A 22213-nucleotide genomic window follows, 5' to 3' on the forward strand; every position below is an offset into this window, starting at 1 on the left:
TGGGTAGGACTGTCTAAGATCAGTTGTGAATGAATGAAAAGGTTTTCCAGTAACTTGTCAGAAAGTTTATCTGACTACTTCAGGTCTATGCAACATTTATTTACAGTAACATTACTTCAAATGTGTGTTTTGTTCCTTTAATTCACTGTCTGTAAAGATGAAACACTCAACCCAATCTTTCTTTCTTTCCAGCGGACTGTGGAAAGCTTTGTGGACAAGCGGGTGGGCACCACCTACGGCCCTCCTGCAGGGAAGAAGATGTCCGTCTTTGTGGACGACATCAACATGCCAGTCATCAACGAATGGGGAGATCAGGTCGGACTCATACTCAGCACTCGTTAAATCACCATGGCGAAAGCCCAAAAATTAAAATTTTCCCATTTGTTAGCCTGGGAAACCTTACCATATGAAATTGCAATCCAATAGTGTACAGCTTATTCTGCCTTTTTACCTAATTTCCTAATTTGACTCACCCCGTTTTAGGTCACCAATGAGATAGTCCGCCAGCTGATGGAACAGAGCGGGTTTTTCAATCTGGAGAAGCCGGGGGAGTTCACCAATATAGTGGACATCCAGTTCCTGGCAGCGATGATCCACCCAGGGGGAGGTCGCAACGACATCCCCCAGAGACTGAAGAGGCAGTTCTCCATCTTCAACTGCACCCTGCCCTCCAACACATCCATCGACAAGATATTTGGTGGGTTTGGCTCCTTTAAAAACTCTGGAATTGCATCTGTGTGGAGACTATGGTTTATCTTCTTGATCAGTGTGGGTTTCCCTCTCCCCCTCTAGCATATTTAAAAAAGAAATTGTATGAATACCCTGTAATTTGAGTTACCAATACTACTTCTCATCCATTGACACTGGGCTTGTTTGAATTTTGACTCTATTAGATATCTATATATACATATATAATTACACCATTATATATCTCTCAATAAAAACACTATTTTATTTAACTTATTTACCTCAATGCTTCGCCCACCTTCATGTCATCAACCCCTTTTCCCCTCACCTCATTTATTTCCCTGACCAGGAGTCATTGGGACAGGGCACTACTGTGCCTGGCGAGGCTTCACAGAAGAGGTGCGTGGAACTGTGGCCAAGCTGGTGCCGCTGACCCGTCGGCTGTGGCAAATGACCAAGGTCAAGATGCTGCCCACTCCGGCCAAGTTCCACTACATCTTCAACCTCAGAGACTTGTCCAGAGTCTGGCAGGGCATGCTCAACCCAACCGCTGAGTTGGTCAACTCTCTTACTGTGAGTCCATTAAAACTTCTAAAGAGAATTTGCGGTGACACTTTATTTGGATAGTCCATCTGTAGATGCGCTACAGACTATCAGTACTATTTCAACTATCAACTAACCCTGAACTTAACCCTCACCCTAACCCTTATTCTAAACCTAACCCTTACTATAACCTTAGCAAGCAGCTGCTGATTGTTGACAGAATGACATGCTCCACAGATGGACTATCCGGACTATTCAAATAAAGTGTGACTGAATTTCCTCTTGAAATACATTAACATAAAAAAAAATCAATCAGTCAATCCAATACAACTAAAGGAATACATATCAAAAGGTTTCTCACTGGATCCAAAGGTCTGAATGAACTTCTGTCCTAAGTTACAGTAAGATTCTAGACATTTAATCAGCAGTCGTTCTGTGAACGTAGAGTTAACATTTCCATGAGATAAAGTTTGTTTTATTTGGACCCTGTATGCTGTAGGTGTTGCTTCAGCTGTGGAAGCATGAGTGTAAGCGTGTGATCGCGGACCGGTTCACCATGCCAGAAGATGTAGCCTGGTTCGACAGGGCCATGGCCAAGCTAGTAGAGGTGGAGCTAGGAGAGGAAGAGAGGGCTGTGGTCGACTTCGGAGTAGACGGCTACTTTGTTGACTTCCTAAGGGATGCTCCTGAAGCTACAGGTATAGCCAGAGCACCAGATACTGTATAGCCCCTTCACATACATACACTGTATCTATCCCATGATCCTGCATTTACAGTTTCTGAACCCATATTGTCTATATTAAATATGTGCTGTATTTTTCTACCTTGTACTAAGGATTCAAACAGTACATTCTAAGATGGTGTGTTTAGCTGTACTATTATGTTGTAGACACTGCAGTTTAAAGCTGAATTGCAGGTTATGTGAATAAATACAGTAATTATATTATAATGATATTCCATGAGTATATACAATAATAAATAGAAAATAAATGTTTTATTTAAATTCAAAGTGCTTCAATATTGCCAAACCAAGAAAAACTAGCTGCGTGCTACATTAGCAGAGAGTTGGATCATTTGAATGAATAATCTGGCATTGACTATGACTCCCATTTTTTCCACCAGGTGAGGAGCCAGAGGATACAGACTTTGAGATGCCCAAGGTGTACGAGCCCATCGAGTCGCTTGAGAGCCTGATGGACAGGCTCAACATGTTCCTTGGCCAGTACAACGAGAGCATCAGAGGAGCTGGCATGGACATGGTGTTCTTCAGAGATGCTATGATACACCTTGTCAAGGTAGAGGGAAACTGTCATTATGTTCACCTATTGGTGTTTATGAGCAATTATTACCACCTTTGTCATGCATTATAGTGCATTGTGTATAGATCATAAGGTATTAAACACATGTTTATATCACATTACAAAGAGGGTCTTCATAAAAAGTATTACTAAACGTTCACATTGGAAGCGTTTCAAAGGCTTAGCTATCTTAAAGTCAGTCACCAATCAGTGTACGCATCAAATCTCTTGATATAAGAACAGAAAAGGAAGGATTCTCTCCCTCTGTCTATCTTTTTTCAAATTTAACTAGGCAAGTCAGTTAAGAACAAATTCTTATTTTCAATGATGGCCTAGGAACAGTAGGTTAACTGCCTGTGCAGGGGCAGAACGACAGATTTGTACCTTGTCAGCTCGGGGATTTGAACTTGCAACCTTCCGGGTACTAGTCCAACGCTCTAACCACTAGGCTACCCTGCCGCCCCATGTCTGTCTTTAGATCTCCAGGATCATCCGCACCCCCAGAGGGAATGCCCTTCTAGTAGGAGTGGGGGGATCAGGCAAGCAGAGCCTGACTAAACTGGCTTCCTTCATCGCCGGATACAAGACCTTTCAGATCACACTAACACGGTACAGACACACCCTCCAATGTCTTTACTAGCATACTACTACATACTTCCTACTTCATACTAAGTAGTTTGCTAGGAAGGTTATTGGAACAGACACACGGTCTCATGCAGTCCCTTTGTAACTGTAACAGGCGTTTATAATGTATTGAATGTGGTCATGCAGTTCTGTTGTCCTCCCCTAGATGGTAGCTTTGCTTGCATTACTGCAAGTGCACAGTAACTCTCTGCCAATTTGTCTTTCCTCGATTCCTCACGTCCCCTATCCTCGCCTCCTTCTCGAAACGCATTGGAGGAGTGGAGGAAATATCATTGTGAAAAATATGTATTTTCACACCTTCGCTATGACCTGTAACATCCCTGTGTTCTGTCCTCAGTTCGTACAACACTGCTAACCTGATGGAGGATCTGAAGGGTCTGTACAGGACAGCAGGCCAGCAGGGAAAAGGCATCAGCTTCATCTTCACTGATAACGAGATCAAGGACGAGTCTTTCCTGGAGTACATGAATAATGTGTTATCATCAGGAGAGGTCAGCACATTGATCACATGAACACACGTAAAACATAAGAGCATTTTCAAGAAGTTGTGTCAATCTGTGTTTGAGAAACAAATATCGCACTCCATTAGAACTCGGATAACTGTTGTTATATATTGTGCTGATTTCTCAGGTGTCGAACTTGTTTGCTCGAGACGAAATTGACGAGATGTTCAGTGACCTCATACCAGTCATGAAAAGAGAGTTTCCTCGGCGACCACCGACCAATGACATTCTCCATGACTACTTTATGAGCAGGGTCAGACAGAACCTACACGTGGTTCTCTGCTTCTCTCCTGTTGGGGAAAAGTTCCGGAACAGAGCCCTGAAGTTCCCTGCCCTCATCTCCGGCTGCACCATGGACTGGTTCAGCCGCTGGCCCAAAGATGCTCTGATCGCAGGTGTGTGTGTGTGTATTTGTGTGTCCGCTGGTGTACATTTGTGGGTAAGCATGTGTTTTCGTTTCTGTATGCGCACATACAGTATAAATGTATACTGCACACTTTGGAGATTGAAGCAAATCACTATTAATCTGTTTACTCTCCAGTGTCAGAGCACTTCCTGTCCACCTATGACATCGACTGTTCGACCTTGGTGAAGGGGGAGGTGGTGCAGTGTATGGGCTCCTTCCAGGACGGCGTGGCAGAGAAGTGTGTAGATTACTTCCAGAGGTACCGCCGCGCCACGCACGTCACTCCCAAGTCCTACCTCTCCTTCATCCAGGGATACAAGACCATCTATAAGGAGAAGTACTCCGAGGTGCAGACGCTGGCACACAGGTAATTACAGTACCGTAATTTCTGGACTATTAAGCGCACCTGAATATAAACCACACCCACTGAATTTTTTAAAAATATGTATTTTGTACATAAATAAGCCGCACGTGTCTATAAGCCGCAGGTGCCTACCGGTAAATTGAAACAAATGAACTTTACACAGCCTTTAAACGAAACACGGCTTGTAACAAAAATAAATAGGCTTTTAAACGAAACACAGCTTGTAAAAAAATTAAAAATAGCAATAAACAGTAGCCTACCAAGAAAGTCATTGGTCACTATCTTCCTCCTCCTGTGCACTGAAACCACTGAAGTCATCTCCTTCGGTGTCGGCGTTGAATAGCCTCAGAATTGCTTCATCCGATGTTGGATCGCTGCCCTCTTCAACACGCAGCAGTCCAGCCTTTCGAAACCCGTTGATGATAGTGGATTGTTTGACAATGCTCCACGCTGTCAGCAGCTCTATTTCCTTTTCCAACAGCCAGATCGATCGCCTTCAACTTGAAAGCTGCATCATATGCATTTCTCCGTGTCTTTGCCATGATGAGGGTGACAAAATGACTACCGTAATCAGAATGATGGGAAGTTTGAGCGCGCTCAATTTACGTCACATTATGTGACGGTGCTCAGTTTTTTGGCGGCATGAATCTTGTGAAAGCGGGAAAAATCCATAAATTAGCCGTGTCATTGTATAAACTGCGAGGTTCAAAGCGTGGGGAAAAAGTAGCGGCTTATAGTCCCGGAAATTACGGTACTTCCTTACTCTCTTAATGCTCTTCGTTCCTATGTGGAACATGCGGCTTCACAGTACACCATGGTCGAAAGAAATTGTAGATGTTTTTCACAGCATTTATCTATCGTAATGCTGTGTGTCTATCACATGATTTAATATAATACTAGTATTATATAGTATTCTATATGCCAATATATGGTGTACACTGTGTAATATCACTCTCTTACTATTCTGCCTTTTAGTCATTCTTTTACTCATTAACATGTGTTCAAGAAACATTAGACCGAACTTACCTGGTATACTTGTATAATACAATGATTGCTGATCCCATTCCCGTTCATTCATCAGAATGAACACAGGTCTTCAGAAGCTGAAGGAGGCCTCTGTGTCTGTAGCATTACTCAGCAACGAGCTGGAGGTCAAAGAGAAGGAGCTGCAAATCGCCAACGAGAAGGCAGACATGGTGTGTGTGTATGTTTGGTGTATGCTACTCCTCTATCTCTTGTTTCCCAGCAACAGACTTACCAAATACCAATACCAGAACTTTGAAGTGTACATACACTGAACAAAAATGTATACGCAATATTCAAAGGTTTTACTAAGTTACAGTTCATATAAGGAAATTAGTCAATTTGGAGGACATTGGTCGCCAGGCCCACCCACTGGGAGCCAGACCCAGCCAAATCAGTTTTTCCCAGCAAAAGGGCTTTATTACAGACAACACTCCCATCCCACCCCCTTAGACATCCTGCAGGTGAAGAAGCTGGATGTGGAGGTCCTGGGCTGGTGTGGTTAAGATTGTGAAGCTGGTTGGACGTACTGACTAATTATCTAAAAGGCAGCTTATGTAGCGTAATTAACATTCAATTCTCTGGCAACAGCTCTGGTGGACATTCCTGCAGTCAGCATGCCAGTTGGACACGCCCTCAAAACTTGAGACATTGGTGGCATTGTGTTGTATGACAAAACTGCACATTTTAAAATCAAATTAAATGTATTTATTTTGCCCTTCTTACATCAGCTGATATCTCAAAGTGCTGTACAGAAACCCTTTGCTAGGAAAAACTCCCTAGAAAGGCCAAAACCTAGGAAGAAACCTAGAGAGGAACCAGGCTATGAGGGGTGGCCAGTCCTCTTCTGGCTGTGCAGGGTGGAGATTATAACAGAACATGGCCAAGATGTTCAAATGTTCATAAATGACCAGCATGGTCAAATAATAATAATCACAGTAGTTGTCGACGGTGCAACAGGTCAGCACCTCAGGAGTAAATGTCAGTTGGCTTTTCATAGCCGATCATTGAGAGTATCTCCATGGCCCCATCCGATGATACCCCCGGACAGGGCCAAACAGGCAGGATATAACCCCACCCACTTTGCCAAAGCACAGCCCACACACCACTAGAGGGATATCTTCAACCACCAACTTACCATCCTGAGACAAGGCCGATTATAGCCCACAAAGATCTCCGCCACGGCACAACCCGATTAAGGGGCGCCAACCCAGACAGGAAGACCACGTCAGTGACTCAACTCACTCAAGTGACGCACCCCTCCTAGGGACGGCATGGAAGAGCACCAGTAAGCCAGTGACTCAGCCCCTGTAATAGAGTTAGAGGCAGAGAATCCCAGTGGAGAGAGGGGAACCGGCCAGGCAGAGTCAGCAAGGGTGGTTCGTTGCTCCAGTGCCTTTCCGTTCACCTTCACACTCCTGGGCCAGACTACACTCAATAATAGGACCTACTGAAGAGATGAGTCTTCAATAAAGACTTAAAGGTTGAGACCGAGTCTGCGTCTCTCACATGGGTATGCAGACCATTCCATAAAAATGGAGCTCTATAGGAGAAAGCCCTGCCTCCAGCTGTTTGCTTAGAAATTATAGGGACAATTAGAAGACATGCGTCTTGTGGTCGTAGCGTACGTGTAGGTATGTACGGCAGGACCAAACCGGAAAAATAGGTAGAAGCAAGCCCATGTAATGCTTTGTAGGTTAGCAGTAAAACCTTGAAATCAGCCCTTGCCTTAACAGGAAGCCAGTGTAGGGAGGCTAGCAATGGAGTAATATGATCAAATTTTGGGGTTCTAGTCAGGATTCTAGCAGCCGTATTTAGCACTAACTGAAGTTTATTTAGTGCTTTGTCTGGGTAGCCGGAAAGTAGAGCCTTTTATTGTCCCCCGCACAAGGTGCACCTGTTTGATCATTCTGTTTAATCAGCTTCTTGAGATGCCACACATGTCAGGTGGATGGATTAACTTGGCAAAGGAGAAATGTTCACTAACATAGATTTAAACAAATTTGTGCTCAAAATTTGAGAGAAATTATTAAAAAATATATTTGTATTTTATTTCAGGTCATAAAACAACACTCTTCATATTGCATATTAACTTTTGCTTTATGCGAAAGACGCTCCTCACTTCCTGTCTCTCTGGTGGTGGTGGTTTGCTGTGTATTAGGTGTTGAAGGTGGTGACAGTGAAGGCCCAAGCAGCAGAGAAGGTCAAGGTGGAGGTCCAGAAGGTCAAGGATAAAGCTCAAGCCATAGTGGACAGCATCTCTGCTGACAAGGCCTTCGCTGAGGAGAAGCTGGAGGCTGCCAAGCCAGCCCTGGAGGAGGCTGAGGGTGCACTACAGGTATGCTGGGAGGGGGGATGGGAGGGGCCTGGGGGGTGTGAGAGGGTGACAAGGGGGTTCTTCTGAGAAGCATCAGACCCAGGCATGGCTTCAAGTTCACATTTCCAATTGTGTTTAGTGTGTCCCTCTCTGGCCATGGATGCATTTGGTTAAGCTGGAGTTTACACTTTTGAGACAATTCCATTGGTTCCATTGTACCCCAAAATAACGGAATCAGTTTTGACAAATGTATTTGACCCAAGTCTTGTCCTTCAACATCAGGGGTGGGCAACATACGAGCCTATTCTTAGTGGCCCAGGGGAGGTTGGAGTAAAAACATGTTTTATGATTATCTTGGGTTAAAAAACACTCCAGGCCACTCTTGAATGTCAAACTATATAGAAAGTATGTAAAAAAAATATAATGGACCTATATGTTTTAAAATAACTGTCCTTTTCTATGCCGCAAATTGCCCTCTGCTGAATTTTGAAATCCTGACGTGGCCCTCGAGCTGAAATGATTGCCTGCCCCGGCTCAATGTGGTAGTTCTCTCCGGTGAAAATATTTAATGAGGGCCTCCCGGGTGACATGTGCTACCAGAGACTCTAGGTTCGCGCCCAGGCTCTGTCGTAACCGGCCGCGACCGGGAGGTCCGTGGGGCGATGCACAATTGGCCTAGCATCGTCCGGTTTAGGGAGGGTTTGGCCGGTAGGGAAATCCTTGTCTCATCGCGCACCAGCGACTGTAGTGGCGGGCCGAGCGCAGTGCGCGCTAACCAAGGTTGCCAGGTGCACGGTGTTTCCTCCGACACATTGGTGCGGCTGGCTTCCGGGTTGGATGGCGCTGTGTTAAGAAGCAGTGAGGCTTGGTTGGGTTGTGTATCGGAGGACGCATGACTTTCAACCTTCGTCTCTCCCGAGCCTGTACGGGAGTTGTAGCGATGAGACAAGATAGTAGCTACTAAAACAATTGGAAACCACGAAATTGGGGAGAAAAAGGGGTACAATTTCTTTTTTAAAATACAACAAAAAAAGATTTAATGAACGCTCCCTCAGTTACTCATGTAGTTGTATTCCTTCCTCATGTATTCATCAGACCATCAAGCCGTCGGACATTGCCACGGTGCGGACCCTGGGTCGGCCTCCCCACCTCATCATGAGGATCATGGACTGTGTTCTGCTGCTGTTCCAGAGGAGGGTGAACACGGTGAAGATCGACCCGGAGAAGAACTGCACCATGCCCTCCTGGCAGGAGTCCCTCAAACTCATGACTGCTGGGAACTTCCTGGGCAGTCTGCAGGTAGGAAACAGATGGCCAACATCTAAGTAATATTACTTAGATAAGCAAATAAAGTAGTACAGTGTGCAGGTACAATGTCTGCATCCTGTAATATTACTACACTGTGCATTTCTACAGTAACACACTACACTATAGACACTGCACTACAGGCACATATGACCAGGAAATCAACTTCAGTGGTGATGCAATGGCAGCTTGCTTTGAGATCTCCGGCTCTGTTGTCTCTCTCTAACAGCAATTCCCCAAAGACAGTATCAATGAGGAGATGGTGGAGCTACTGCTGCCCTACTTCGACATGCCAGACTACACCCTGGAGACGGCCAAGCGTGTGTGTGGAAACGTGGCTGGTCTGGCCTCCTGGACCAAAGCCATGGCCTCCTTCTTCTCCATCAACAAGGAGGTGCTCCCGTTAAAGGTGGGCCTAACCCAGGTGGTGTTGTGTAACACCACCCGCCTCTCTGATAACCTTTGACATGTGTACCACAAACTTGCTAATTGATTTCTTCTTTCCAGTACATTTTGTTGTCCCCGAGTGTCCAGTTAATATTTGATACTGTACTTACCTCTTAGGCTAACCTGGCAGTGCAGCAGAACCGGCTGGCCATAGCCAACATAGACCTGCAGGCGGCCCAGGCAGAGCTGGATGACAAGCAGGCAGAGCTGGATGTGGTCCAAGCAGAGTATGAGAAGGCCATGATGGAGAAACAGGTACTGAACACCTCTTATCTCAATGCCTTAGATTAAAAAATAAATACAAATATATTCTCTCTCTCTCTCTGCCTCTCTCTCTCAGACTCTGTTGGAGGATGCTGAACGCTGCAGACACAAGATGCAGACGGCCTCTAGCCTCATCAGTGGTCTGGCTGGAGAGAAGGAGCGCTGGACAGAGCAGAGCAAAGGGTTTGCCGCCCAGACCAAGCGCCTTGTAGGTGGGTTCATTCAACCCTTTTTTCTCCGCCTTTTTTAAAATAACAGGGCTAACTTTCACAAAAGCTTCGTATGACCTATTGTCCATTGCCTAGAATTCTCAACATCTTATTTTTTGGGGGAGATGCTCCGGTTGCTTCTGTACCATATTTTTCAATGCGTATTAGTATTTTATCTGTAGTTATGCTATACAGTAGGATGGAGGCGTGAACCAACCTATGTGTGCTAACTTCTTGGCTCAGGTGACGTCTTATTGGCCACAGCCTTTCTGTCCTACTCCGGCCCCTTCAACCAGGAGTTCCGGAACCTTCTCCTGACCGACTGGCAGAGGGAGATGAAGAACAGACACATCCCGTTCGGGAACAACCTCAACCTGACCGAGATGCTGATCGACGCACCTACGGTCAGCGAGTGGAACCTTCAGGGCCTGCCCAACAATGACCTATCCATCCAGAACGGGATCATCATCACCAAGGCCTCACGCTTCCCTCTCCTCATAGACCCTCAGACCCAGGGCAAGATCTGGATAAAAAAGAAAGAATCCAGGAATGAGCTGCAGGTTGGACTGCATTCATTTTCACACTATTCTCTCCCATAACTATGCCCTCCCATTGTCCAGCCGATAGATTTTGTATGTTTCCGAACAGTGGTTACACTAGCCTTAGGCCTAACTAACCTTTGGATATGTCAGATCTTCCTTCTTGGTAAAGAAACTCTGTGTAATACTGTGTCAGTAATGAGACGTTTCTGTGGTTCCCAGATCACCTCCCTGAACCACAAGTACTTCAGGAACCACCTGGAGGACAGCCTGTCTCTGGGGCGCCCCCTACTGATCGAGGACGTAGGGGAGGAGCTGGACCCTGCACTGGACAACATACTGGAGAAAAACTTCATTAAGACGGGCTCCACTTATAAGGTATGTACTATTATCCTAACCACATTATCAATCATCACATTATCAAATGAAACGCATTATCGTTATGGGGTTATTATCTCTGGGGCTAATCATGACTGTCTTTCTCCCTTCATGACTGTCTTTTTCTCTTCCTGCACCAGGTGAAAGTGGGAGACAAGGAGGTGGATGTGATGAGGGGGTTCCGTCTTTATGTGACCACTAAGCTCCCCAACCCTGCGTACACCCCAGAGATCAGCGCCCGCACCTCCATCATAGACTTCACTGTCACCATGAGGGGTCTGGAGGACCAGCTGCTGGGACGGGTCATCCTCACTGAGAAACAGGTCAGGAACCACGTCCAACCACGTGCTTATGAAATCATGGATAAAAACATTTGAATGTATCAATAAAAGGTCATTTTGTTGTAGTTGTTTAATAGTGAGCCTTTATTAGAATTGTACATAATGACTGTGACCATTTTGAAATGTACTGAATCAAATGAACACAGAGAATGAACCCAGCAGAGAAATGTTAAAAGACCTGAAAAATGACCCTCAAAATCAGTGTCTGTCTGAATGGTGTGCCTGTTTCTCTTGCTGTTGGTCTGAATTCTCATGGTCTGAGCTGTGACTGACCGGTGTTTCTGCCTGTTGGAGAAGGAGCATACAGACCTGCTGGAGGATGTGACTGCCAATGTAACAGTATAGACTTTACGTCTGTCCCCTCGCCCCGAACTGGGCGCGGACCAGGGACGCTCTGCACACAGACAACAGTCACCCTCGAAGCATCATTACCCATTGTTCCACAAAAGCCACGGCCCTTGCAGAGCAAGGGGAACCACTACTTCAAGGTCTCAGATCGAGTGACGTCACCGATTGAAACGCTACCAGCGCGCACCACCGCTAACTAGCTAGCCATTTCGCATCGGCTACACCAACAAGAACATTATTGTCTGAACAGTGCTCTTATCTATCCCTGTTATATCTAGGAGTTGGAGAAGGAGCGCACAGACCTGTTGGAAGATGTAACAGCCAACAAGAGGAAGATGAAAGAGCTGGAGGACAACCTGCTGTATCGTCTGACCTCTACCCAGGGTTCCCTGGTGGACGACGAGAGCCTCATTATCGTCCTGGGCAACACCAAGCGCACCGCCGAGGACGTCATACAGAAACTACAGATCTCAGCCGAGACCGAGATCCAGATCAACACCGCTAGAGAGGAGTACAGACCTGGTGAGTTGGTTGTACTGCGGTTAGGGTAGAGTTATTCTCGGTACAGACCTTGTGAGTTGGTTGTACTGCGGTTAGGGTAGAGTTATTCTCGGTACAGACCTGGTGAGTTGGTTGTACTGCGGTTAGGGTAGAGTTATTCTCGGTACAGACCTGGTGAGTGGGTTGTACTGCGGTTAGGGTAGAGTTATTCTCGGTACAGACCTGGTGAGTTGGTTGTACTGCGGTTAGGGTAGAGTTATTCTCGGTACAGACCTTGTGAGTTGGTTGTACTGCGGTTAGGGTAGAGTTATTCTCGGTACAGACCTGGTGAGTTGGTTGTACTGCGGTTAGGGTAGAGTTATTCTCGGTACAGACCTGGTGAGTGGGTTGTACTGCGGTTAGGGTAGAGTTATTCTCGGTACAGACCTGGTGAGTTGGTTGTACTGCGGTTAGGGTAGAGTTATTCTCGGTACAGACCTGGTGAGTGGGTTGTACTGCGGTTAGGGTAGAGTTATTCTCGGTACAGACCTGGTGAGTGGGTTGTACTGCGGTTAGGGTAGAGTTATTCTCGGTACAGACCTGGTGAGTTGGGTGGGTTGTACTGTACCCGTTTGTTTTAGGGTAAGGATCAAAACATTTTGGGCTCTTTATTGATTGGCTGACCAACCAATCACAGTGCTCTGCTGGATGGCAACTGGCACGAACCACCTTGTGTTGACTGTTCTTCAGGAGCAATCTGTTCCTCACACTTTTCCAGTGGCAAGTTTGTTTGAGCTGGATGTATGATAATATAGAATGAGCGTTGTCTGTCACTCACTGTCAGCCTGTGTGTTATTGTGCTGTTACAGTGGCCACCAGAGGCAGCATCCTGTACTTCCTCATCACTGAGATGTCCATGGTTAACGTCATGTACCAAACGTCACTACGACAGTTCTTGGGAATCTTTGACCTTTCTCTGGCCAGGTACAGTAGTAATACACTTTTTCTCATACTGAATAACATATATTTGTATTTATGTATTTAAATTGAATTGTTGGTCCTCAGATGTGGTTCAGTCATTTTATGTAAACATTAAATGATTAGTGAATTAATAAGTTACACTGGGGGATATGTGGTTTTGCTTAACCTTTTGTGTAGTTGTAGGAGTCGTCTGATTCTTCAAGTATAATATCTGAAACCATAGCAACAGTTATATTTTAATATTAACATAATAACCATCACACTATGCCTTCTGAACAGATCAACCAAAAGTCAAATTACCAGCAAGCGAATAGCGAACATCATTGAGCACATGACCTTTGAGGTACACAAGTATGCAGCCAGGGGTCTGTATGAGGAGCACAAATTCCTGTTTACCCTCCTGCTGACGCTGAAGATCGACATGCAGAGTAACCGCGTGAAACACGCCGAGTTCCTCACCCTCATTAAAGGTGTGGAACAAACTCCATCCTCCAATTAATTCCACCAATCTGTAGTCCACAGTTACTGAAATGTTGAATAGCAAAATGTTGTTAATTGCTCACAGACCATTGGTTTGGAAAGAACATCCTCTGTCTGTCCTATGCAGGAGGTGCCTCTCTGGATCTGAAGGCTTGCCCCCATAAGCCGGCCAAGTGGATCTTAGACATAACTTGGCTCAATCTGGTGGAGCTCAGTAAACTGTGGCAGTTCTCGAATATCCTTAATCAGGTGTGTTCCCCATGCGGTGCTTTCTTACACTGCTACTTCATGTTGTCCCACTCTCAAAATACACTCCCTCAATAAGTCTGTTTCATGGCCCCCTAAATAAGTCTGTTTAAATGGTCCCCTAAATAAGTCTGTTTCATGGCCCCCTCACCCTGGTAAACCCCCCTATTCATTGTAGTGCTCCTCTGATTACAGTGCTCCTTTTACTCCTCTAAGCTCTGTCACATATGGCATTGAACTAGTCATTGTATTGAGCTGTGTGTGTCTGTCCAGATCTGTTGTAATGAGAAGCAGTGGAAGGCATGGTTTGATAAGGAGACCCCTGAGGAGGAGGTGATCCCTAATGCCTATGACCAGAACCTGGACTGTTTCCACCGCCTGCTGCTCATACGCTCCTGGTGCCCAGACAGGACCATCGCACAGGTACACCGGTAACTCTCATTGAATGATTATGTAATTAATCAATCAATCAATCAATCCAAGACATAATACATTATGAAATGTCTACGCTTTTTGGTATTTTCATCAAAGCTTTGGACTGAGTTTTAGAGAGTATTGCTACTGCATATTTCTTGAATCTAATAGCAGGTGACTTTTTAACTAATGCTTTACCTGTTATCCTCCAGGCCCGTAAGTACATCATGGACTCGATGGGGGAGAAGTATGCAGAGGGAGGGATCCTGGACCTAGAGAAGACGTGGGAGGAGTCAGACCCCCGGACCCCGCTCATCTGCTTCCTGTCCATGGGCTCAGACCCCACCGACTCCATCATCGTCCTGGGAAAGAGGCTGAAGATAGAGACGCGCTATGTCTCCATGGGCCAGGGACAGGAGGTCCACGCACGCAAGCTGCTCCAGCAGACCATGGCCAATGTGAGTCCTGAACACAGCATTACAGTACACACTCACTAGACTCCTAACAGTCAAGTTATAATTATCCTCGTCCCCAGGCTATTGCGCTTTGTGAGGAAGTCTGGGGAGCGAAACTAACTTATTAGGAATCAGCGTTCTGCCATGAATTGTGGTCCATGTCATCTCATTTGTAATCAAATTGGGAATTCAAATTGCGATAGGGATGGAATATGAATTGAAATTGAACCATGGTGTTAATGAAAATGGATGTGATTGATTTAGACTGTATTAAACTATATTAAAAATGAAATGGACTAACACGACATGCATCTCCCTCACATTATTAATTGAATTATATAAGGACATTAGTAATGAATCACTCTCCCAATATGGACAATTAACTATGTATTATATTATTTTGTATTTTATCCCGAATGCACACACAGGGTGGCTGGGCCTTGCTCCAAAACTGCCACCTGGGCCTGGACTTCATGGATGAGCTGATGGATACTGTGACAGAGACAGATGCCGTCCATGAGACCTTCCGCCTGTGGATTACTACAGAGGTCCATAAACACTTCCCCATCACACTGCTGCAGATGTCCAACAAGTTCACTAATGAGCCTCCACAGGGACTGAAGGCAGGGCTGAAGAGGACTTATGGAGGTGGGTCACACCACGGTTCACACATACATATGCATGCATGTGTACGCACCTACACAAACACACACATTCACCGCCGTTTCTTCCGGTTAACCCTAAACCACAACCCTACCCTTAACACTTAACCTAGCTTCATGTCCATATCCTGATTCAACCCTACCCTTAACACTTAACCTAGCTTCATGTCCATATCCTGGTTCAACCCTACCCTTAACACTTAACCTAGCTTCATGTCCATATCCTGGTTCAACCCTACCCTTAACACTTAACCTAGCTTCATGTCCATATCCTGGTTCAACCCTACCCTTAACACTTAACCTAGCTTCATGTCCATATCCTGGTTCAACCCTAGCCTTAACACTTAACCTAGCTTCATGTCCATATCCTGGTTCAACCCTACCCTTAACACTTAACCTAGCTTCATGTCCATATCCTGGTTCAACCCTACCCTTAACACTTAACCTAGCTTCATGTCCATATCCTGGTTCAACCCTACCCTAACCCTTAACACTTAACCTAGCTTCATGTCCATATCCTGGTTCAACCCTACCCTTAACACTTAACCTAGCTACCCTTAACACTTAACCTAGCTTCATGTCCATATCCTGATTCAACCCTACCCTTAACACTTAACCTAGCTTCATGTCCATATCCCGATTCAACCCTACCCTTAACACTTAACCTAGCTTCATGTCCATATCCTGATTCAACCCTAGCCTTAACACTTAACCTAGCTTCATGTCCATATCCCGATTCAACCCTAGCCTTAACACTTAACCTAGCTTCATGTCCATATCCTGATTCAACCCTACCCTTAACACTTAACCTAGCTTCATGTCCATATCCCGATTCAACCCTACCCTTAACACTTAACCTAGCTTCATGTCCATATCCCGATTCAACCCTACCCTTAACACTTAACCTAGCGTCATGTCCATACCCTGATTCAACCCTAGCCTTAACACTTAACCTAGCTTCATGTCCATATCCCGATTCAACCCTAGCCTTAACATTTAACCTAGCTTCATGTCCATATCCTGATTCAACCTAGCTTCATGTCCATATCCTGGTTCAACCCTACCCTTAACACTTAACCTAGCTTCATGTCCCTGGTTCAACAACACTTAACCTAGCTTCATGTCCATATCCTGATTCAACCCTAGCCTTTAACACTTAACCTAGCTTCATGTCCATATCCCGATTCAACCCTACCCTTAACACTTAACCTAGCTTCATGTCCATATCCCGATTCAACCCTAGCCTTAACATTTAACCTAGCTTCATGTCCATATCCCGATTCAACCCTACCCTTAACACTTAGCCTAGCTTCATGTCCATATCCCGATTCAACCCTACCCTTAACACTTAACCTAGCATCATGTCCACATCCCAGTTCAACCCTAACCCTAGATTCACATCCACATCCCAGTTCAACCCTAACCCTAGATTCACATCCACATCCCAGTTCAACCCTAACCCTAGATTCACATCCACATCCCAGTTCAACCCTAACCCTAGATTCACGTCCACATCCCAGTTCAACCCTAACCCTAGATTCACGTCCACATCCCAGTTCAACCGTAGCCTTAATCCTAACCCTAGCTTCTTGTTTGTTGCCCCAGGCATTAACCATATCCTGGTTCAACCCTACTCCTTAACACTTAACCTAGCTTCATGTCCATATCCCGATTCAACCCTACCCTTAACACTTAACCTAGACCTGCTGGATGTCAGTAACATGGTCCAGTGGAGGCCCATGCTGTATGGGGTGGTGTTCCTCCACTCTACGGTCCAGGAGAGGCGTAAATACGGCCCCCTGGGCTGGAACATTCCCTACGAGTTCAACCAGGCTGACTTCAACGCCACCGTGCAGTTTGTTCAGAACCACCTGGACGACATGGACATCAAGAAGGTAGGTGCAGAGACGAGAAGCTCCTGCTGTAACTAAGTAAAGCTCTATCTTTACTTCTACTGTTAGTACTGCTACATGTCTTCTTATGTAAGATGTGTCTGTTCCTGTGTTGATGGTAGTCTGACGTCTCCCCAGGGTGTATCCTGGAATACAGTGCGCTACATGATCGGAGAGATCCAGTATGGCGGTAGGGTGACAGACGACTATGACAAGCGTCTGCTCAACACCTTCGCCAAGGTCTGGTTCAGTGAAAACATGTTTGGACCTGATTTCTATTTCTACAAAGGCTACAGCATTCCCAAGTGTACCAACGTGGACCAATATCTGACATACATTCAGGTCTGTCCATTTTTCACACTCAGTCTCTCCTGCAGTTTACAGTGCTTTGTAACATTATATTGAATTAATGTAGTCAGACTGCATGAAGATGTGTGCTGTATACATTATGTGCGACACTGAGACATTTGGTAACACTTCCCATTAATACCTTGTTCATAATGCATTATAAGCACTTATAACACCTTATGAAATATCCACAATGCATTCCACGGTTTACTGTAGTTTGGTAATGCACAGACATGCAGACTCTAATCCTATGTATTTTCCCCTGCAGGGCCTACCGGCTTACGACACACCAGAGGTGTTTGGCCTGCACCCCAATGCTGACATAACGTATCAGAGCAAGCTGGCCAAAGATGTCCTGGACACCATCCTGTCCATTCAGCCTAAGGACAGCTCCAGTGGCGGAGGGGAGACCAGGGAGGCCATTGTGGCCAGGCTGGCTGACGACATGCTGGAGAAACTACCTCCAGACTACGTACCGTTTGAAGTGAGTAGCACTGGTCTGGAGTTAGCTAACCCTACTGGAAATAATCACCCATGATTAATACAGTGCTGGCCATTAAAACTATTATTTCCCATAATACCTTGCTTCAGCAAGGTAGATCGTTAAAAAACTCTCACAGGATGACGCCAAGTCATCTAACAATAACCCATGCAATAAAATGTATTTCATTAATATAACCCATAGTGCAGTGAGATGCACTTTGAAGGTAATGTTTTTACTGCAATAGAGGTTTACTTTTTAATGTTCAGAACTGTGTTATGCATCAAATCAAATAAACGTTTATTTATAGTGTAATTTCACAAGAACATGTTTTCAATATATCCAGGTGAGAGAGAGGCTACAGACGATGGGTCTGCTCCAGCCCATGAACATCTTCCTGCGTCAGGAGATAGACCGCATGCAGAGGGTCATCGTGCTGGTCAGGAACACGCTGACCGACCTCAAACTGGCCATCGACGGCACCATCATCACGAGTGAGAACCTACGGGACGCGCTGGACTGCATGTATGACGCACGCATCCCCTCACGTTGGAATAAGGTATGTTTATTACTGCCTCTGAGTACACATTTATTCCGTATTCTACGCATGTATTCCATGTTCTATTTTCTACTTCTGTATTCCTTTGTTCTAGGCGTCATGGGCCTCCAGCACTCTAGGGTTCTGGTTTACTGAGTTGCTGGATAGGAACCGGCAGTTCCAGGCGTGGATCTTTGAAGGACGGCCCAACTGTTTCTGGATGACAGGGTTCTTTAACCCACAGGGCTTCCTGACCGCCATGAGACAGGTACAGACGGCACATTCACACATTCTAATGCAATCACAATTGAACATACTTACTGACTTGGCTAGGCCACTGAGGTTATATTTAGAGGTTGCACACACTACACAGTCATAGTTGATCATGAAGCTACAAAGACAAAGCCAGTCTATGTTACTCTGTTTTTGTGTGTGTAGGAGATCACTCGTGCAAACAAGGGCTGGGCCCTAGATCGTATGGTGCTGTGCAACGAGGTGACCAAGTGGATGAAGGATGACATAACCCAGCCGCCCTCTGAGGGGGTGTATGTGTATGGCCTCTATCTGGAGGGGGCGGGCTGGGACAGGAGGAACTGCAAACTCATCGACTCTAAGCCCAAAGTGTTGTTTGAGATGATGCCTGTAGTCAGGATGTATGCTGAAAACAATGGTGAGTGCTGTAGTCAGTAGTTACTGTAACTGGAGACTCATTGAACAGTATCTCATTTAGCTGCGCCTTGTTTTCATCTATACGTTACATGTTGAATATGTCAGTGGGAATGATATTTCACTTTTAGGTCAATAACAATGTGGTCTTTAATGGTTACAGTATTTCAGACCTACTGAATGGACAACATGCAGTGAAAGAGAAACTCATGTGATCATTGTGTATAAGTAATGGATGTTTATCGTTGCTGTGGTCATTTCAGGTGTCAAGCATGCCCAGTTATACTCCTGTCCCATATATAAGAAGCCTGTAAGGATGGACCTGAATTACATTGCTGCTGTGGAACTGAGGACTGCTGCACCGCCTGAGTACTGGATACTACGTGGTGTGGCACTGCTGTGTGAAGTCAAATAACCCACTTCTATATTGTATAATAAACCTAAATCTTGAAGTGGAGTGTTTCAGTGGTTAAAGGGGCAATCTGCAGTTCAAACAACAACAAAGTTGCCACCCCATCATTGTTTTGTTAAACAGCTGAGGGATGTGGCTGGAGAAATGGAACCTTTAAGGATTAAATGAGGGAAGTGGCTTCATTTCGATTATAGTGGTAAGCTTCCGTAATAACAAAGTTGCACCTATCACTGGGTTGCAGGAATAATAGAAAAATAAAGTCTATACCCCCAATTATTGAACGTCTGAACTATTTTGGGTGTGCGTTTACTTATTTATTTTACGTGAATAATTCTAAATGTCATTATTTTTGTACTCACCATAATATGGTTGTTACTAGACTAATATACATTGATAGACATTGTATTGCTGCATCGTTGTACTGTACCTGTTAAGAAAATGTTCATATTTCAGTCATTATAGATTTAGAATTCTGAGGCAGAAAATAAATTATAAATGTAACATATGAATATAAAAACACAACAAAAGCAGTATAAAAAAAGATAAATCCGAATGATAAAAGCAAGAGAGCACCAGCACATCTACATATCAACATGTAGATTATCCCACTGTCTTATCTTCCTAAATATGTTACATAAAAAATACTATCCCAGGCTGTATCATAACCGGCCGTGATTGGGAGTCCCATAGGGCAGCGCACAATTGTCCCAGCGTCGTCCGGGTTAGGGTTTGGCCGGGGTAGGCCGTCATAGTAAATAAGAATTACTTCTTAACTGAGTTGCCTAGTTAAATAAAGGTTCCATGAAAATGTATGAGAATCTGTGATGTCATCAGCCTCCCCCCTTGCTTGAGGAACAATAGAGGAGCACTAGAGAACAAAAGAGGAAGGGCCCCAGGGTTGGGATCAATCCCATTTCAATTCCAGTCAATTCAGGATGGATGCTGAAATTCCAATTATTTTCAATGCTTTTCAATTAGGAACATTTTGAATTGGAGTTTGGTTTACTTTCTGAATTGACTGGAATTAAAATGTAATTGACCCCAACCCTGAAAGCAACACAAAAACATCTTCCAACTCACATGTACATCCTAAAACATATCCAGTGACCAATAGCACTGATGTGAAAAGTGAAAACACACCTCAAACATGTTAACTTATTACAAGCGCACATAGTAAGATGTTGAAACATAGTTTAAGAGGATGAATTCATTATTAACCTCATGTAAGATGGTTTCTTACACTGAAAGTAGTCTATGAGCTAGGATAAACACAGTTGCCCCATCACTCCTATTGGTTGTTATCTAGCGGTGGTTAAAGTTAGCTGAAATGTGTGTAATGGCCAGAAATACGAGACATGGATTACAGTTTTTCCTGGCTCATAGACTAATTACAGGGTAATGAACCATCTAACGTTGTAAAATACCGACATGATCCTTTAAATGGGTCCCAAAACACATCTAGTGAAAACCAGCACATGTGAACACATAAAATATCCAATTAGTTTAGCTGTCTTCCCAACTGTCCTGCAGTCAGATCAGTGAGTCACACATCAACCAGAGAGAAAGGAGGAAGGAAGAACAGAGGGGTCTGGTTGCAGTCTCTTGCTCCCCTCCTGCCCCACCCCATCCCTCTGTGGTCCTCTTCTCTCCCCTGTTGGACTCATCCTCCTGAATACTGTCCCCCCCCTCATCCTCCTCTTCCTGAATGCTCTTTCCACCTGCCTTCTTTGGCACAGATGTATCAGTGCACGCCTCACCTCTTGGTTACGGATGGTATAGACGACAGGGTTGGTGCACCATGAGTAACACAAACAATGTGTTGAGACAAGTGAAGGGACAGAGTTTGCTCGTGTAGTTGCAGACCGGTAAGAGCGTAGATTATTGGCACCAGCTTCAGTAGAAACATACAGAGGTCGAAGGTTACAGTTCTACGAGCACGGTGGTTGTCTTGTTGGAGGGCCACAACAGCCCTGCGTGCCTCATTGTACATGCGCACAAAACAGAGGCAAGTAATTCAGATTGAAAGAGTTGGGGTGATGATGGGAGGGCCATGGAACAGTGCCTCTTGCACAGGACTAAAGCTCACAGATGCTCTCACAATTCTAGGCTTACATAGCAGCCCTGCAGTGGCTCTATTAAATGCACCATGTGTGTCCCATGTTGAGCTGGACCAGTGATTATTACCAACAGTGGCACTCAGTACCCAGACTAGCCCCAAGGCAAGCCACACATGCCTGGATGTCATTATGCTCAGGTAATGGATGCTGTAGCAAATAAACACACATCTTTCTATTTCCATGAGGGCCAGAGTCATCTGAACGCTCCAAAGGATGGTACACATAATACTAAAATGTTCCATTCACCACCCCGATAGTCACAGTACATTGGAGCAGAAGAGAGTGCAAGACAATGAATGCTGCAATGAGGCTATGCAAAAGACCACATATCAGCTGAAAATGTAACAAAGTGTGGAACGGTGTCACCAATCCAATGAGTAGGTTCATCACCAGAGAAGAGAAAAATAACGACAAAAAATCTGAA

General features: G+C 45.0%; 1 protein-coding gene across 1 annotated transcript in view; it reads left to right on the top strand.

Annotated features, from left to right (window-relative positions):
* The window catches only part of LOC112225025 (dynein axonemal heavy chain 5-like), a 58767-nt gene extending 38835 nt beyond the window's left edge, over positions 1-19932 (top strand). Inside the window, exons 43-74 of the mRNA XM_042304398.1 lie at positions 193-315; positions 484-697; positions 1037-1260; positions 1730-1928; positions 2353-2525; positions 3007-3137; positions 3511-3664; positions 3804-4071; positions 4218-4449; positions 5528-5642; positions 7631-7807; positions 8882-9085; positions 9321-9500; positions 9656-9793; positions 9879-10014; positions 10255-10571; positions 10773-10928; positions 11069-11251; positions 11896-12139; positions 12967-13081; positions 13358-13548; positions 13686-13807; positions 14078-14227; positions 14431-14676; positions 15102-15336; positions 17037-17230; positions 17366-17569; positions 17844-18059; positions 18403-18615; positions 18710-18862; positions 19033-19264; positions 19524-19932. Of these exons, the coding sequence (XP_042160332.1) occupies positions 193-315; positions 484-697; positions 1037-1260; positions 1730-1928; positions 2353-2525; positions 3007-3137; positions 3511-3664; positions 3804-4071; positions 4218-4449; positions 5528-5642; positions 7631-7807; positions 8882-9085; positions 9321-9500; positions 9656-9793; positions 9879-10014; positions 10255-10571; positions 10773-10928; positions 11069-11251; positions 11896-12139; positions 12967-13081; positions 13358-13548; positions 13686-13807; positions 14078-14227; positions 14431-14676; positions 15102-15336; positions 17037-17230; positions 17366-17569; positions 17844-18059; positions 18403-18615; positions 18710-18862; positions 19033-19264; positions 19524-19675 (5991 nt within the window). The 3' untranslated portion in view covers positions 19676-19932. The remainder of the gene's footprint in view (positions 1-192; positions 316-483; positions 698-1036; positions 1261-1729; positions 1929-2352; positions 2526-3006; positions 3138-3510; positions 3665-3803; positions 4072-4217; positions 4450-5527; positions 5643-7630; positions 7808-8881; positions 9086-9320; positions 9501-9655; positions 9794-9878; positions 10015-10254; positions 10572-10772; positions 10929-11068; positions 11252-11895; positions 12140-12966; positions 13082-13357; positions 13549-13685; positions 13808-14077; positions 14228-14430; positions 14677-15101; positions 15337-17036; positions 17231-17365; positions 17570-17843; positions 18060-18402; positions 18616-18709; positions 18863-19032; positions 19265-19523) is intronic.
* The last annotated feature ends 2281 nt before the right edge of the window (positions 19933-22213 follow it).

The sequence above is a fragment of the Oncorhynchus tshawytscha genome, linkage group LG23 (genome assembly GCF_018296145.1).
Source record: "Oncorhynchus tshawytscha isolate Ot180627B linkage group LG23, Otsh_v2.0, whole genome shotgun sequence".
Taxonomy (NCBI): Eukaryota; Metazoa; Chordata; class Actinopteri; order Salmoniformes; family Salmonidae; genus Oncorhynchus; species Oncorhynchus tshawytscha.